The sequence below is a fragment of the Spermophilus citellus genome (genome assembly GCF_964194105.1).
Source record: "Spermophilus citellus genome assembly, chromosome: 2".
NCBI classification, from domain to species: Eukaryota; Metazoa; Chordata; class Mammalia; order Rodentia; family Sciuridae; genus Spermophilus; species Spermophilus citellus.
In genome coordinates, this window is record NC_138183.1 from 10021676 (window position 1) to 10040667 (window position 18992).

General features: G+C 37.3%; 1 protein-coding gene across 5 annotated transcripts in view; it reads right to left on the bottom strand.

Annotated features, from left to right (window-relative positions):
• GAPVD1 (GTPase activating protein and VPS9 domains 1) overlaps window positions 1-18992 on the bottom strand; it is a 93144-nt gene that overhangs the window by 22566 nt on the left and 51586 nt on the right. For 4 of the 5 annotated variants that reach the window (XM_081281925.1, XM_081281923.1, XM_081281921.1 and 1 more), the window contains 10 exons: window positions 18626-18786; window positions 15652-15781; window positions 13806-13931; window positions 11602-11775; window positions 10310-10450; window positions 8822-8956; window positions 8240-8359; window positions 5120-5197; window positions 4629-4999; window positions 608-695 (listed from right to left, as the gene is read on the bottom strand). In XM_081281925.1, the coding sequence (XP_081138051.1) occupies window positions 608-695; window positions 4629-4999; window positions 5120-5197; window positions 8240-8359; window positions 8822-8956; window positions 10310-10450; window positions 11602-11775; window positions 13806-13931; window positions 15652-15781; window positions 18626-18786 (1524 nt within the window). The remainder of the gene's footprint in view (window positions 1-607; window positions 696-4628; window positions 5000-5119; window positions 5198-8239; window positions 8360-8821; window positions 8957-10309; window positions 10451-11601; window positions 11776-13805; window positions 13932-15651; window positions 15782-18625; window positions 18787-18992) is intronic. The other variant, XM_081281924.1, reaches the window with a different exon arrangement.

Below are 18992 nucleotides of genomic sequence, written 5' to 3' on the forward strand. Positions count from 1 at the left end.
CAGCTCTCCTCAGTGCCTAGGTGCCACAGCACTGGAAGAGGCCTGTGGAAGAGATTCCTAGCTGCTGCTGATCTCTCCTTTCAAGAAGAGAGTTTTTTTTGCCAACTCAAATGATGCCAGGATATTCACACACACAAAAAAAAAAAAAAAAAAAAAAGAAGAAAAACAATATTATACAACTACCTTCCAAAATAAACACTGCATAATACTTAGGGTATAAACATTTTCAATGAACACAGACATAAAAAGCTTAAATTTGTTCCAGGACTACAAAAGATGAATTTTCAATATTAAATTACCAATGGCATCCATTTTCCTGCAATAAATGATAGCAATACATTTGTCAACAGTCCAACATGTTTAACTTCAACGACATATGACCAGCATGACTTCCATTTATGAAACCACTACCATTTTCCTGCAAAGAATATTTCTAATCTCTGCCTTAGCATTCTTCTGAGTGAACCCATTTCCTACACTCTCAAAACAGCTAGAAACTTAGGCCCATGAAGCCTCACAGAGGAGTTGAGATATTGGCTCTCCAAGAGAGATTTTGGGGTTTTGTTTCTTGTTGCTAATACAGTATTCTAAAATTTTATAATATTACCTTTAGGCATGGCTGAAACAAAACGTTTTCTCCACCAAGGTCTGTTCCTGTCTGACTTCTCGTCATCGCTATCTTTGCGTTCTTCAATCTGCAGAAAAAGTTTAATGCTTTATTTGGTGTTGATAACTATGGATAAGTTATTATGAAAAAGATTTCAGAAAGTCTATGAAATATAAACACCAGGCCTATGTGCCTTAAAGCAAAACTGTTCGTATTGCCATGTAGGTAAATTCTGGAACATGGAAATTACCTCTCAAGCACTAGACTGTGATCTGCTTGAGGGTTTATCTCATTACTGTTAGTTAACTAGAAGCTTAAGGAAGAGCCTGATATAGAGTAGGAACTCCAAAAATACTTATGGAGGGCTGGGAATGTGGCTCAGTGGTAGAATATATACTTTGCATGTGTGAGACTCTGGATTCAATCCCTGGCAACACACACACAACACACACACACACACACACACAATAAACAACAACAACAACAACAAAAACTGATGGATAAGTAAACACAGCTTAAATAAACTCTAGAGGGGTAGTAGAGATGGTGGAAGTAATAGTATTAATAATAAAACCAGGTGTGAACTGTGTGCAAAAAAATAGATATTATCTCATTTAATCCTCACAGTAGTCTTAGAGACAGGCCGTATTATTAGGGCTTTTTATAGATAAGAAATACATAGCTAAATGAGATTATCTCCCTATCTTCCCCAACTTACACAGCCTGAATGAGGACAGCTAAGACTCAAACTTAGAACTAACGAACTTCAAAAAAATCCAGATTTGAGCTGGACATGGTAGTGCATGCCTGTAATCCCAGCAACTCAGGAGGCTGAGACAGAGGCAGGAGGATCTCAAGTTCAAGTCCAGTCTTAACAACTTAATGAGACCCTGTCTCAAATTTTATTTATGTATTTTTGGTGCTGGGAACTGAACCCAGGGATGCTCTGCTACTGAGCTACAACCCCAGCTCTTTTCATTTTTTTGAGACAATGGTCTCACTAAATTTCTTAGGACCTGAGTTGCTGAGGCTGGCCTTGAACTTGTGATCCTTCTGCCTCAGCATTCCCAGTCCTGGGATTATAGGTGTGCACTACTGAGCCTGGCTCAAAATTTAAAAGAAAGACTGGGGATGTAGTTAATGGTAAAGCACCCCTTAATTCAATCCGTGGTATGCTCCCCACCCATCAAAAAAGTCCTGGTTCTGATCACCATTATACAGAGTTATATTTAACTTTGTCATGTCAAAGAGAAAGGACTATAATTCCTTCACTAGCCTATGGTGTGACCTCAGACAAATTTCTTAAATTTCTTTTCCTCACCTTTAAAACTGGGGTTGAAAATACCTTCTCCAAGGGCATCTATGTGAATAGAGAATCAGACCCTAAGCAGAGAGATAGGGGCCTCTGTGCCAGGGAGAAGTTAGCAATAGTGATGGGAAATTAAATACATATAAGGCAGACTGATCAAATAAGTACATGAATAAAGAATAAGAATAGCAGGGTTCTGGGCTGGGGCTGTAGCTCAGTGGCAGAGCAACTGCCTAGCACATGTGAGGCACTGGATTCAATCCTTAGCAACACATAAAATAAACAAATAAAATAAAGGCATTCTGTCCATCTACAACAACGAAAAATTAAAAAAAAAAAAGAATAGCAGGGTTCTCACTATTGAAGAATGGAGTTATAAGCATGGAAGGAAAAAGATAAATGAACACACAGGTAAATGTGTAGATAGATAGACATTCTCTCCCCCCCACCCCTTTACCTAGCTTTGTCCAATGACAGGTCCAGGGAACAGCAACATCTCTATAGAAATGGATGCTGATTGATCTCAATTTCTAAAAACTATTTTTCACTAAAAAGAACCAGGGCTCCTTGAAGAAATTACTGATTTCAGGACTAGAGCTGTCAAAGTACAATATAAGCTTGTAACATCTCATGCCAGGAAGCAAAAACAGAAACAAACTTAAAAAATGATGGAGGCAAGTCAAAAGAACCCTGGAGGTGGGCATGGTGGCGCACACCTATAATCCCAGCAGCTCAGGAGGTTGAGACAGGAGGATCCCGGGTTCAAAGCCAGTCTCAGTAATTAAGCCAGTCACTAAGCAACTCAGTGAGACCCTGTCTCTAAATGAAATACAAAATAGGGCTGGGGATGTGGCTCAGTGGTCGAGTGCCCCTAAGTTCAATCCCCAGTACCCCCCCCCAAAAAGAAAAAGAACCCTGAAACCAGCTTGAAAGGCTTCTGACTAGCCAAATAGGGACAACTGGGCTTCAAAAATAAACAACACTAATAAACCCACTGACCACAAGAAAGAACCAAAAGACCATAAATATAATCGTAAGTATAGAAATTAAAAATTTTTATAAATAGGATAGTTACATTTTTTCAAAGTGCCTCCCCCAAAATACTCATTCATTACAAAGGAAACAGAGCAACTTTCCAAGAGGTAAACCTTGGCAGATACCACCTTCAACAAATGATCCAAAGGAACAAATTAAAACTGTGTACTCCTTAATTGGATGCAATGAAAAGAATGCAGTGACACCTTAGTGATAAGACTGCTAAAATAAATAAACAAAGAAACAAACAAACAAACAAACAAATAAATAAATAAATGAACTAGATCTAATTATGAGAAAACATCAAATTCAAACTAAGGGACATTTTAGAAAAGAATTGGCCTGTAAGTTTCAAGAGGATCAAGGTCATAAAAGTCAAGGAAAAACTAAAGAACTATTGTAGATTGAAAGAAACTAAAAAGGCATGACAACTAAAAGCAATGTGTCATTCTGAATCAGGTCCTTTTACAACAAATAACTGGAGATCACACAAACAGGGGTGTGAGAATTAAATGGTAGTCATGTATCAGCATTCATCTCCTAACGTTTATGGTTGTTTTATGATGTGTAGAAGAATGTACTTATTTGTAGCAAACTTATTCTAAAGTTTTCAGAGGTGAGGGAGAATCAGGTTAGCTTCAAACTTACTCTCAAAAGGGGAAGAAGTATTCTTTTGTTGTACATCCAATGTTTGTGTAACTTTACAATTATTTCAAAATTTAAAAATCATACTGCTAGGTGTGGTGGTGTAATCCCAGAAGCTCAGGAGGCTGAGGCAGGAGGATTACAAGTTAAGGCCAGTCTCAGCAACTTAGCCAGACCCTTTTTAAAAAGAAAAAAAGGGGGTGGGGGGATGGGGGTTCTGGGATTGTGGCTCAGTGGTAGAGCACTTGCCTAGCATGTGCAAGGTACTGGGTTCGATCCTCAGCACCACATAAAAATATATAAATAAATAAAAGTTATGTCCACCAATAGCTAAAAAAAATATTTAAGGGGCTGGGATTGTGGCTCAGTGGTATAGTGCTCCCTACCATGCATGAAGCACTGGGTTTGATCCTCAGCACCACATAAATGTAAAATAAAGATATTGTGTCCACCTAAAACTAAAAAACAAATATTAAAAAAAAAAATTAAAGGGCTGGGGATGTGGCTCAAGCGGTAGCGCGCTCGCCTGGCATGCGTGCGGCCCAGGTTTGATCCTCAGCACCACATACAAACAAAGATGTTGTGTCCGCCAAAAACTAAAAAATAAATAGTAAAAAAATTCTCTCTCTAAAAAAAATTTAAAAAAGAAAAAGGGATGGGGATGTGGCTTAGTGACAAAGCGCCTCTAGGTTCAATCCCTACTAACAAGAAAAAAAAAAATCATACCTCATTTAGCCATCTCAGAGGGATACTGTGAGTTTTAAATGAAATTAGATACAAAAACTGCCTGGAGAAAAGTGAAGTATTATAAAAATACAAGATAGTATTATTATAAAACCAAAGCTATACAGATTTCCTATGGGTTGTGGCAATGGTCATACTAGTCTAACAGCTCATCTTTAGTGAGTATTACAGTCTATCCTTAATTTGGGAGTTACATATTCATGTTCATTTCAGAAATCTAGAGAAACTGGCAGGGAGAACTCTAAGCCGAGCACAATCAGCAAACTCTACATGGCTGTGTTCCCATACCTCTCCTCTTGAAGAGTCCTTACTCGGGGACGACGATGATGAGTGAGGTGCAGCCACCAAAGAAGTAGCACCGATGGCTGCAGCTGGAGGGAGTTCTCGCTCTTCATTCCCTGGACGACGGTTCCAGCTGGGGTCACTCATGGGTCTCCGGACAGAAGATACTATATCAGAGCTCCTGCTGCGAACTAGTCTCTCAGGGTAAGAATGCCTTTGCTTAAAAGCCTCCATTTCAGCTGGAGTTAACATATGGGAACCAAAGTTGGGCAACCTGGCCTCATTTCCTCCCACTGCTCCTTCCAGGATCGGGGGGTCTGGGGGTGGATGTGATGGCCTGGCATAGTGAACCTTTGGCCTTACTACAGCAGAAGCCCCTGCAACACAGCAAAAAAGCTTTGCAGTCAAGACACAACCAATTCAATAAAGGCATTACCAAAAGAGTCTGGTTTCTTTCTTCTATGACAAGAGTCCAGAAGTTCCTTTCATTAGTTTACCTTCATGTGAAGACAGAGGATCAAACATGGCGAGCAGAGACTCTGCCTGAGAAGGAGGAGAGGTCAGCTGGTGGGCGCCTGGAACAAGAGGGCAAACTGTGAGACCACATTAGAAATCAGAGGGCTTCAATACACGAGTGAGTGATCTAGTGTTCTTTATAGTTTTTTTTTTAAACAAATTTTATTTATATATGACAATGGAATGCATTACAATTCCTATTACACATATAGAGCACAATTTTTCATATCTCTGGTTGTATACAAAGTATATTCACACCAATTCGTGTCTTCATTCATGTACTTTGGACTAATAATGTTTATCCATTTCACCATCATTTCTAACCCCATGCCCCCTCCCTTCCCCTTTCATCCCTCTGCCCTATCTAGAGTTCATCTATGCCTCCCATGCTACCTCTCCTTACCCTACTATGAATCATTCAGCATTTGGCTTTTTTTAATTTTTTATTTTATTTGTTTATTTTTTTATGTGGTACTGAGGATCGAACCCAGCGCCTCGCACATGCAAGGGGCTGGGTTCGATCCTTGTACCTCATAAAAATAAATAAATAAAATAAAGGTATTATGTCCAACCGCAACTAAAAAATTTTTTTTTTTAAATTGAGGGTCACACCAGAAAAAAATGAAATTCTGATTATTTCAAATTTTATTTTATTTTTCATCTTCACACATGGATATTCATTACTTTAAGGTTTCTAGAATCCATGTGCCTACTAATTCTAATGACCCAATGCTACTATGGTTAATATAGACAGCACAGGCCCAGAGACCTAAATTATTGCACTTTCTAGAAAGTCAGAGGCTCCCCGGCGACTTACCTTCCCCCCTAGAAAAATAGGGAAATATTATCTATAGAAGATATATTAAAAAAAAAGAATGACTCATGAAAGTGTATATAGGTTTCCAAAATTCTTAATTTTTATCTGTTTGAATTTTACCATTGGTACAAACTATACTAGTCATTTTCCTTGAAGTTAACAGGCTCACTTTGTTAATTTTTCAAAAAATGTTTGCTGAGTATATATTCATAAAACCACAGTTTGTCAGTTACTCAAGTAAAAATGTTTTTTCAAGAAAAATAAAACAACTGGCTGTTAAACTAACAGCTCAATCATATAAGTGCTCTTCCTTAAGACATTATATTTCAGAATGCAGCTGAAATGTATTATAGGTATTTCTATTTCTTCACACAGAATATTAAAAAGATGTGTATTCACGGGTTGAGATGTAATGAAATAATATTTACTGCCAGGTGAGGGGGTGCATTCCTGTAATCCCAGCAACTCAGAAGGTTGAGGCAGGAAGATCACAAATTTGAGACAAACCTCAGCAATTTAGCAAGACACTGTCTCACAATAAAAAGAGCTAGGGATACAGCTAAGTACTAGAGCATTTGCCTAGCATGTGTGAGGCCCTGGGTTCAATCCCCAGTACCACAGGGGAAAAGAAAGAGAGAGAAAAAGAACAAGCACAACAACAGTATATATAATTTTCTTCATCAAAGACATCCATGATCAAAACTTCCCTTACTTGTAACTGTGAGTGAAGAATTCATGGTGCTGATATGGTTTGGTGCCCTTGTTTCTTGCTAAGGCCCCAGCAAATTTTATCCACCTTTGCTTGTGTGCCACCAGTGCAAATAGCAACAACATGAAAAAGGACAATAAACTTTTTATTTATTTATTATTATTATTATTTCTTTTTAGTTGTAGATGGACATAATACCTTTAGTTTTTATTTTTACATGGTTCAGGGATTGAACCCAGTGCCTCGTGAATGCTAGGCAAGTGCCGTACCACTGAGCCACAACCCCAGCCCCAGGACAATAAACTTTAATAAATAGTTTTGACCTCATATTCCCCTATTCTCAAAAGAGTCTTAAAGACCGTCAGTTGTCCACTTTGAGACTGCCGCTTTAGAACTATGGTTCTCAACTGGTGGCTATTTTTTTCCCCAAAGGGATCATTTAGCAATGACTGGAGATAATTTTGGTTGTCATGACTCTGAAGGGTGGCAGGCATGAACTACTGGAAGAGGTCAGGGATGCTGCAAATAATCCTATAACATGCAGGTCAGGCTATCACAACAAAGAATTATCTGGCCCAAAATGTTAACAGTGCTGAGGTTTAAAAAGACCTGGGTTAGAAGTACTAGAGGTACAGTTCAGTGACAATGTGCTTGCCTGGACTGTGCAAAGCCCTGAGTTCAATCCCCAGCACCAACAAAACAAAGCAAAAAACAACTCCAATTTAGAACAAGTGTAAAGAAAGAAAAACCCATGGCCCCACATATAAAACCACTGCTAGCATTCTGGTACTTCTTCCCAATTCTTTTTTTTTTTTTTAATTTTTTTTTTTTTAAAGAGAGAGTGAGAGAGTGAGAGAGTGAGAGAGGAGAGAGAGAGAGAGAAAGAGAGAGAGAGAGAGAGAGAGAGAGAATTTTTTTTTTTTTTTTTTTTTAGTTCTCGGCGGACACAACATCTTTGTTGGTATGTGGTGCTGAGGATCGAACCCGGGCCGCGCGCATGCCAGGCGAGCGCGCTACCACTTGAGCCACATCCCCAGCCCTCTTCCCAATTCTTTTTCTACGCACATAGGTTTTCTTACCCCTACCCTGGAAGGGCTCAAATATGCAGAGTTTTTAATGCTTTATTACTTTAATTATAAAATTCTATAAAATATTTTCCCTGTAATATTATATTCAAGGTATTTCTCTAAGTTATTTCATATTTTAAGAGCATCTTAAAAACATCTGCATAAATTTTAATTAGTGGTTACTTAAAAATTCACTTAGTCATTCTGTTTTTCAATTATTGGTTACCATTTTCTGCCAATATAAATGTTATAAAGGCCATCTTTGTGCATAAGAATTCTCCTTCTCCACATATGGGATTATTTTCTCATGACAGATTTCTAGAAGTAGACTAACCAGACAAAATTTAGAATACAAACACTGCAAGTCTTAAGTACATATTGACAAATTATGCCCCAAAGTGCTATACCAATTGGTATTATGACCAGCAATGTGGAAGAATGCCAGTTTCGAACACACATGAGATTGAAAAAAAATTTTTAAAAAGTCATTCTCATTTCCCCTTCTTACCATGAGTTATTTCATCCATGTCTGGACTAGTGACAGAATCTTTACCCCCAAAATCAGAGCTACACTCAGATCTTAGGTCTTCAATCTTATTAGGAATATCCTCAGAGGTTGCACTTATACCTTTAAGAAAAAATAGTAAAAAATAAACAGCAAGAAGGACAAAATAGTCACACAAAAAATATTTATAAAGTTTAAAAAAAATGTAAACATTCTCAATTTATATATGTCCCAGGTGTATACATGTGAGTTATTTAGAATTTATCCTTTATTGTACCATTGCTCAAATATACTTATCTTGCTTTATACAGCATAATTAGAATTATCCTATGGTATCTAAATACTGTAGCAGAGGCTACCAAGAATGGAAACAGTTGTATAGGGATCATTTGCCAATTACTTCAACAGGCTCTAAAAGCCAAACGTTAAATTTTCAAAGATTAAAGGGGTCATAGAAATCACTTGGTTTCCTGGAAATTACTCAGCTCTCAAATAAAACATCTCTCTTTGGCATCAATCTTATAAAGGGGGGGGGGGATAACACCTTCTAATTCCTAGACCGACCTTAAAACAAGACAGACATACCCGACACGACACTGAGGCCTGGTGTGCTGGGGCGGGAACTGACCTCCCTGACATCCGTATCATCAGATGTGCTGCCCAGTCCAGAACAGCTCTCCAGCTCTTGTAGACGCTCCTCCTGCTTTAGGTCCGGGGCCTCTAAGCAAAAAACAGAAGCCACATCAGTGATTCTGTCAACATGCCACAATTTCAGCTTTTGTGACCTAGATAAACAAAGCTCACCAGGTATGAATGAAATCAGTATAAATAGCTTTCTAAGCATAGGCAAGTTAGCAAACTAGTTAGATTAAGTGTTAAAGAAGTTACAGTTGTGATTTCATCCCAATGTAAGTCAGTTTGTTGGGTTTCTAGATCACTATTATAAAGTATGCTCTTGGTTAATATGTAAAGTGGAAAAGAATATATGGAATAGCTTAGCAGTAAATCAACCAGCTCCTAAAAATGAACTTGTACTTGGATGGATACTTGATAGATGATGAGCTAATTCTACTGTCTTGCACTCATCTCCTAACAAGGTTAGCATGTCTGAATGCTTTAGTATAGCATTATAAAACATATCAGGATCACTTAATCATTCTTACACCAAATAAATCAGACAGAATGTAATGCAGAAATAGTTACTTATATTTGCATTCTGTAATTGACATTTAGTTGAAGGTAAAGATTTGTCTTCATAATCAGAAAAAAGTAAGACTGTAATACATACATAAGAAAAAAGAAAAGTACAAAATACTTTATAAAAAACCCTACACAGAAGAATGAATTCTTAGGAGCACAGTGCCTCGACTTTAATTTATGTATTTTAAACATACATTAAACATCTTTTAAAGGGTAAAATGTTCCCCTAACTAGGCATGCTCACTAGGAAGTCAACCACTCAGGACCTGAACTATGTTGCTACTCTTACCTTGGGATAAGTTGGTGGGAGACACTAAACTCTGTGACCCATTTAGAACCCTAATGAGTTACAAACAATTGCTTCCAAAATAATTGAACACAGTCAGAAAGCACCTTTCATCTTAGTCTGTACTATCCAACAATGTGTCTTTTCTTTTTTAAAAAAATATTTTATTTTAGTTGTAGTTGGACACAATACCTTTATTTTTATTTATTTATTTTTTTTATGCGGTGCTGAGGATCAAACCCAGGACCTTGCATGTGCTAAGCAAGCGCTCTACCACTGAGCCCCAGCCCCAACCCTATGTCTGTCTTTCTTTTTTTTTCAGCTTACTACAGTGTCTTTATTTATTTACTTTGTTTTAAATAAATGACAGCGGAATGCATTACAATTTATATTACACACAGAGAGCACAATTTCCATGTCTTTTCTTAATGGGAGGAAAAAAACTCTAATTTTCCATTTGAAATTCTTAGCAACGTGATTACCTGTCAAGTGCACATTTGACATAATATATCTAACATAGAAATTAGGAAACCTTACATTTAAAACTTCTGTGCAAATGAAAAAGCAAACAATGATAGCATACTAACCTGAGTCACTTGGTAGTACCTCTACGCTCCAAGCTTCGCTTGTTGTCTCTGAGATGGTAGAACCAGTGCAGGGGTCAAGAAGTACTGACCCTGAACCTGGGAGGCACAGCAAACTGCCTAACATGTTCTCCGCGGCTGCACCTGTGTGATCAGTGGGGAGCAAAGTATGAAGAGAGATCTGACAAGAGGCAGTGATGCTGGGGGAAGGAAAAATATTAAGAAAGCAAACTTTGTTTTCTACCAACAAAAAAGAAGCCAAGATGAGAGTGACTTCAGTTGGGCCTACTACTAAGAACATGAAGTTCCTACTCTATTCACAACGGACAAACTCCTGTTCATCAGGTTCCTCCTGCTCAGTCTTGATCCTCCACAGAGAAAACAAATTTGTATTTCAGCAAATTTTATATGTGTCCTAAAGTTCTTTCTAAAATTTATAGTCCTACAGGGATTACAAACACTCAAACAAATAGATTTAACCACAGAAAGTTATACTGGCCCAATATGTTTTCTTCTGGCACACTAGTCACATATTCAGAGCAAAAAAATATATTTGCAGAAAAATACACAGCTCCTTTATACTACTCACTCAACTGCAAATATAGCTTATTGCTCAAATACAGCTTACTGCCAAGAATAATACTACCTTGGCATCTGGAACAAAAACAAAGTAGTGCAAAACCAATTAAGAAATCTATTTACACTATTTAGGAATACAAATAGAATTAAATATTATTGTATGCCTGTGTTAAAAATACTCAAGAAGAGAATGCTCCGTACTTTTGATTAAACCTAGTAAAATAATGATTCTATTCCCTACATGAAAATATTTTGAAAGCAAGTGCATGTCTATAATCTCAGCTACTTGGGAGGCTGAGGCAGGAGGACCACAAGTTCACCAACCTGGGCAACTTAGCAAGACCCTGTCTCAAAATAAAAATCAAAAGGGCTAGGATGGAGCTCAGGTGTAGAACTCTTGCCTAGCATGATCAGGCACTGGATTCCATTCCCAATAATAAGGGGAAAAAGAAAAGAAGAAGTTACAAGTGAAGTTACGTTTTAAAGATAAATCACAAAAGAACTGCAAATAATGGGGGGCCAGGAGATTAAATGCAGAAAGGAAAAACACTACCTATATTTAGATAAAGAAAAAAGAAGCCAAACATCTCATTCCATATAGTTAACCAGTTTCCCAGTTAGTGCTAACACATCTGTGTTAACACTCTAATTCATGAAGGGTGGGTGAATCTGAATAACTCAGTAGTAATCTTCCAGAGACACCGAATAGCAGTTACCTGCAATTTCTTGCAAGCGATCTTCATCGATGTTAGGGTCAAAGTCACTTCCCAAGACATCTGTACTCCAGGTCTCACTCACTGTTTCTGATATGTCCCTATCATCTGTTAGTCCCATCATGTCACGAATCTCAAACTTCCTTAGCTTATCATCAAGATTATCTTGTGTCGTAGCTAACAAAAACAGAATTAAGCACTTTGACAATGGAAGCACAGCTATGATTTTTTAATTAACATTTTAATCAACTTTAAAGAACTTTACATATTTGAATCTGAAGTTACATATTTTATCATTATTAGGCATGTATTACCATACCATTCCACACCCAATTGGGCCAGTCTGTTTCCCACTGACCAACTGATCCTTAGTTAAGATTAGCAGAGCTCCCTGCCACCACCACTGATGACTATAGATGTCTGAGTGAGCCCAATGCAAGTGAGAAAAACCAACCAGCTGACACAGATCTAAGAGCAAAAATATATGTTTTGAGGTGGTTTACTATGCAAGATTAGTGTAGTAATAATTAGCTGATAAACACACACTAAAAATGTTTTTCACTTGACTTTGATAATTGCTATTTACTTTCTAGAGTTTTCATTCCTACCCAGACCAATTTTCCTCAATTCACATTTTTTTCTTTATTTTTGTTTTTGATGCTAGAGATTCGGACTGAACCTACGGCCTTATGTCAACTCACTTCTTAGAATTTCACAAAATGTAAACTGCCAACTGCCTACATCCAGATCACCCAGAAAGCTTGTTAAAGAGATAATGTTCATTCAGCTTGTCAAAAGCTAATATTATTTTAAGTTTTTCTGTTATTTGCAGCAAATTTAATCTTAATTGATACATTGATGAACTGATCCTATAAAACACAGCAATGCTTCTACTCAAGCCACACAGTCAAATGGCAACATTCTTTTCTTTTCTAAACATAGACTAAACCAGGGGCTGGGGCTGTAGTTCAGTGGCAGAGTGCTTGCCTAGCTCATGTGAGGCACTGGGTTCGATCCTCAGCACCACATAAAAATAAGTAAAATAAAGGTACTATGTCCATCTGCAACTACAAAAGATTTTTTAAAAAATGAACTGAAGCAGGATTTCTAGAAGTAAAGCTTGGGAAATAAAAACTTTTAAATGTACACTAAAGTCTAAGAATCACTGCCTCCAGCCTACCACAGGGTATGTGCCCTAAACTAGAAATCTTACAATGAACAAATCCAAAAAATGTTTCAAATTAATCTTCCCTAAAGCACTAGAATATATCCCCCACAACCCCTCATCTTCATTAAACCAAAAACTTTCAATGTTTTTAAGTTTCAATTCAGGTATAGACTTCCTCCTCTCCAGATCTTTCAATGGGAATCTGCCCATTTTTAAATCTTTACCTCCTCACTCATTGCTCTACTTAACACCTGAGTAAGCACTATGGCTTCACTTCTTTTAATTGTTTGTATACTGGTCCTCTTTCCTACTCCTACCCACTGTCACTGGCCTTTAGGCTAGTGTGTTCTTCCAATGTTTTTATCTATACCTCAATGACCAAAACAGTCTTCCCATATGTTCAATCATTTGTGTACCATTCTTGCCCTATTCTAAATTCCTTGAGCCCTGAGTATTTATTGTCATGTCCCTTAAGTATGACAGAATTGAGATAATATAACTGAATTAAAAATAATTCCTACTGGTGTATGTAATTTGAACCTAAACAATTCACTTAACAGTTTAAACATTTTTTTTAACCTTTATTTTGTTTAGTTTTTTTATGTGGTACTAGGGATTGAACCCAGCGCCTCACTCATACTAGGCAAGTGCTCTACAACCGAGCTACAACCCCAGCCTGACAATTTAAACATATTTTTATAAGAAATAAAGGAGGGCTGGGGATGTGGCTCAAGTGATAGCGCGCTCGCCTGGCATGCGTGCGGCCCGGGTTCGATCCTCAGCACCACATACAAACAAAGATGTTATGTCTGCCGATAACTACAAAATAAATATTAAAAAATTCTCTCTCTCCCTCTCTCAATCTCTCTTTAAAAAAATAAAAAATAAAGGAACACGAATAAATACAAGTTTAACAGTCATTATGTAATGAAATTTACTCTCTTAATGAACACAGGCAACTTCTATGCAAACATATTGCTCACCTTGCAATCAGGTGAATTCTTTTCTACTTGTACAACTGTGTTCAACTTCACCTTACCTTGTTCATGTTCTAACAGCTGTAGAGCTTCAACTCCATTACTCCCAGAAGGTCCTGCTCCAAGTTCTGATACAGACTCTCCTTCCAGGTCTAGAGAGGACACTGAATTGGACCGATTTGAAGGACCTAGAGAAATGTTTACCCTATGAGCAATCTTTAAAACATTCATGAGTCACCATGCAATTTTCATGCCTTGATAAGAGATTAAATACTAAAGTGTTCTTAAAAATATACATGCCCTTTGAGAGAACAATTCTGCATCTAGGAATTCATCCTAAGGAACTAATCAAAAATTAAGCAGGGTGTGGTGCAAGCCTCTAATCAGAGTGACTTGGGTGACTGAGGCAAGAGTATCACAAGTTCAAGGCCAGCCTTAGCAACTCTGCAAGACCCTCAGTAATTTAGCAAGACCCGGGGATGTGGCTCAGTGGTAAAGCACCCCTGGGTTCAATCTCTAATCCCTCCCACCCCCCCAAAAAAATAATCTAAGATGGCTTGTTGCAGAACTTATAATGTCTAAAAAGTAGAAGCAATCCACTCATTTACTAAGAATGCTGAAATAAATTATCATATGCCCATTTGAAGTTAGAGAAAAAAGCCATTTGAAATCATGTTATTCAAGAATGTAAAATTACAAAAGGAAATGTTAATGCTATGTTATTAAACAAAAAAGGTTATGAACTATCATTTTCTTGCTACAAATAAGCCAAAGTGCTAACTAATATTAACAGACTGGTAAGATTATAGATGATTAGATCTCTTTTCTAAAATGAATGTGTTATTGAAGCTGAGGTTGTGGCTTAGTGGTAGAGCACTTGCCTGGCATGTGTGAAATACTGGGTTTGATGCTCAGCACCACATATAAATAAATGAATGAATAAAATTAAAGTCCATCAACATTTTTAAAAAAGATATTAAAAATAAATAAATAAATTGAATATGTCCTATATTACTTTTGAAAAGTTAGGAAAAAAAGGAGAAATAATTACGATTACTTCTTTATAGTTTATTTATTTATTTTAATTATTGATGAACCTTTATTTTTTTTTATTTATATGTGGTGTTAAGAATCAAACCCAGTGCCTCATACATTCAAGGCACGCGCTCTACCACTGGATCACAACTCCAGCCCTATATTTGCTTTTATTTTTTTTTAATACTTTTAGTTGCCAATGGACACAATACCTTTATTTTGCTTATTTATTTTTATGTGTTGCTAAGGATCGAACCCAGTGCCTCACACATTCTAGGCAAGTGCTCTACCACTTAGCTACAACTCTATCCCCCTACATTTATTCTTAAATGTTAGCAAACTTGGGCTTCTTTTTATTAAAAAAGAAAATCTGTCCTAATATGTAGAATGACATATTCTCACTTAACAATCTTAGCTTTTAATTTTCTTTTTTAATTCCTATTTCCATTGTTTCCTACTTTATGAAGGTGTGTGTGAACAGAGGAATGCAGAACATTAAAAGTATATACAACATCCTGAAATACTAGTTAGTCCATTTCTCCCCATGTGTACATGCATTATATCATTCTAAAGGAGCGCTATAAGCTTTGGTATATATTTATACTGAGAAACAAAACTTGCTATTATTCTATTTAAGTCTAAATAAAGACTTATATCTTCTTCATTTTATATGACCAACAGCCTCTTGCAATCTTGATTTTATTCAGGATACAATCTTTACAGCCAACTGTTCAAGCTCATTAGAGGAAAATTTCATTACTCTCCTCAGTGAGAGGCACAGATGGTATATTATAATTTATAAGGCTCCTTTAAAGAACACAAAACAAAGTATTACTTGAATCACACAACTCCTTGAATGAAGTAACCCTTCACCTTCAGATATGCCTTCCAGATTATCACTGCAGAGGGAAAAGCGCAAGGTTTTATCAGGTTTACCGTGGAGTTTGTTTTCATCAACAGGGACATCTCCTTGTCCTCCATCGGAAAGCTGCATGTTTAGGACCTGAAAAACAAAACATCAACTTTGGTTTATTACAAATTAAAGACTGCTAATAAAATAAACCACAGCAAATTCATATTTCAGTTCTTCTTAAATCACCATTTTTAGGGGCTGGGGATGTGGCTCAAGTGGTAGCGCGCTCGCCTGGCATGCGTGCGGCCTGGGTTCGATCCTCAGCACCACATACCAACAAAGATGTTGTGTCCGCCGAGAACTAAAAAATAAATATTAAAAATTATCTCTCTCTCTCTCTCTTTCTCTCTCTCCTCTCTCTTTAAAAAAAATCTATTAAATCACCATTTTTAACTAAAACTCATTTATAATGTCTATTGAGCTTTTAAAAGAGTATTTTTGGGATGGGATGTACAGGGATTGAACTCAGGGGCACTCAACCACTGAGCCACATCCCTAGTCCTATTTTGTATTTTATTTAGAGACAGGGTCTCACTGAGTTTCTAAGTGCCTCATTTTTTTCTGGGCTGGCTTTGAACTTTTGATCCTCCTGTCTCAGCCTCCCAAGCCACTGAGATTACAGGCATGCACCACTGTACACCGTACCCAGCTCTACAAGCTTTTAAATCCCATGTACAAAAAGTCTATCAGTTGACGGCTAGCCTTGCTAGCATGCATGAGACACTTAGCACCATCTATATATATATATAACAAATAAAATAAAGGTATTAAAAATATAATAACATTATTTTTTTAAAAGTCTATCAGTTGAAACAATGGAAGCTATGCCTTTCCATTACTCCACTAGTGCCACAGATTGAACAATGAGACACAGGATGAACAGTAAGTAAGACTATAGATCAGAAAGCTTCAGTCTTTCTTTGTCTGTGTCATGTCATGTGTGACCACAGAGGTCCATTCTGTTAGCTTAGTGGTCAGCAAGTGATTTGGCAGATATAATACCTGGAATACAAAACAAAAACAACTGAAAACCTTCCCAAGTCACTGCAAACTGGCTCTGATTGAGTGCTTCTTCCACCCTTAACCAGACAGTTTGCAAATATATCTTACCCTTCACCATCTGCTGGTAGTCTTCTATAGTCTTTCACAAGTGTATTTATAGCCTTCCAGTCCCTGGATCATGAGAGTTTTTCAATGCCCTATATCTCATATTATCTCTTTCCCTGACCTTTTACTTCAGCTTTTTCATCTGTCTGCTGCTTTTGAAGCTTTTTTTCTTTTTTGGTGGTGGTGATAGGGATTGAACCAAAGGCCTCGTGCATTGTTAAGTATACCACTTTACAACTGAGCTACATCCTCAGCCTCTCCATGCTTTTGACAAATGCCAACTGTGAAAGTGCTAGAGCTCTGGGGAACATCAGAGGTAGGAGAAACAAAAGCAAGCCCTTGAGCTGATCATTGAAGGATCCACCAGACAGATAAAACTCACGATGATTCTTTGAAAATAAGGTCCATATTGCTCTCTTAGACACTAAAAAACTGCACAAGAACGAACACAAGCTGCTCTCTTCAAGGCAGCCACTGAATTGAGGATGGGGATGGTAATTGGGTGAGGTAAAATGTCACAGAGATCTCTTATAAAACAAATTTTTTTCTTACTTAAGCATTCCACTGTTGTTATAAGTCCCCCGACCAAACACACACATACTATGGACTGAGCCTAGGGCCTTGCACCTGAATGTTCTATCACTGAACTACACTTGCACTATTTCTTAATCTGAGTTTTGAGACAGGGTCTCACTGTATTTCTGAGACTGGCCTCAAACTTGTGAACCTCCTGGCTCAATTTCCCAAGTAGTAGGGATTACAGGTGTATAACTCTAGCTAACAGAGACAAAAATTCTTGAGGTATACTTTCTATTCTTTGGCCGATCAGGAAAAAAATGGAAGAGATAACTGAAAAGAAAACCAAGAAAGCTGGACATGATGGAGCATACCTGTAATCCCAGCTACTTGGGAGGATGAGGCAGGAGGATTGCATATTTAAGGCTAGCCTCAGCAATCTTGCCTCAGTATAAAAAATTAAAAGGGCTAGGTAGTTTAGTGGTTCAGTGCCCCTGGATTCAATCCCCAGTACTGGGATGGGAGGAGGAAGACTTTTTAGCTCTGTAAAGCAGGAAAACCACTAATGTACCATCAGAAAATAAATAAATAAATGGATAGATGGATAAATAAATAAATAAATATCATTTTCTACAAACCACTGGAAAAGTCTCTTCAATTTCCACACCACAATTTCTTAGATTCCTGGCTCTTCTACTACTAGGAAAATTCCTTTTGAGGTGGGTCTGTTCAGTAACTTCAGTGCCATAGATGTATGTAATGTGAAGGGCTCCCTCTGCAACTGTTTTTAACAAGCTTGGCCTCTGATTATGTGTCATCAGTAGACTCATTACAGATAATGAAGAACACATATTAATACATATTAAATACATTACATATTAAATAAAACTTTAAAGTTTTTCCAGAATTGATATGGTAAAATCCTAACCTAACAAGATGATGTAAGTATTAGGAGGTGGGGCCTCTGGGTGGGCAACTGGAGCATGCATAGGATTCATGCCTTGTAAAACAGGCCCAACAAGTTCATTTGCCCTTTCCATCATGTAAGGACACAGTGCAGAGGCACCATCCATGAACCAGGAATTGGACTCATAAAACACTGAATCTACCTTAATCTCAGAATTTCCACCATTCAGAACTCTGAGAAATAAATTTATTATTGATAAGCTATCCAATCTCTAGTGTTTTGTTATAGCAGCCTGAACAGACTAACATATAAATATTGATTTATTGAAGCAAGTGACCATTAATTTGAAGAAAGTAATTAAATTTCTTAATAGTTGTTAAGTAATTATAGCCATAGATTCATACCTCATTTTCTGACATCATCCCTGGAGTAAGCTGGGGACCTGTCCCTAAAGAAATGACCAACACTTCTTCTGGTTGGACCTCCTGGATGGTTTCTTGAGATGATCCTTCATGGTCCATATGTAGGTCCATTAGCATATTAGTGCGGCTTCTGCTCCGAGTTGCTAACAATTCAAATAAAACCAAATAATTTAAGCAAAAAGTCAGAATAAAGAAAATAGCACAACGAATAAAAAAATGTTTTAGTGTCAAACATTTGCACATGCACAAAGAAAAGACTGATGAAAACAAGGATAAAAAGAAGCAAAACAAAACTAAAAATTAGAATCAATTACTTCATTGATGACTATCATACAGATTCTCCTCCAAA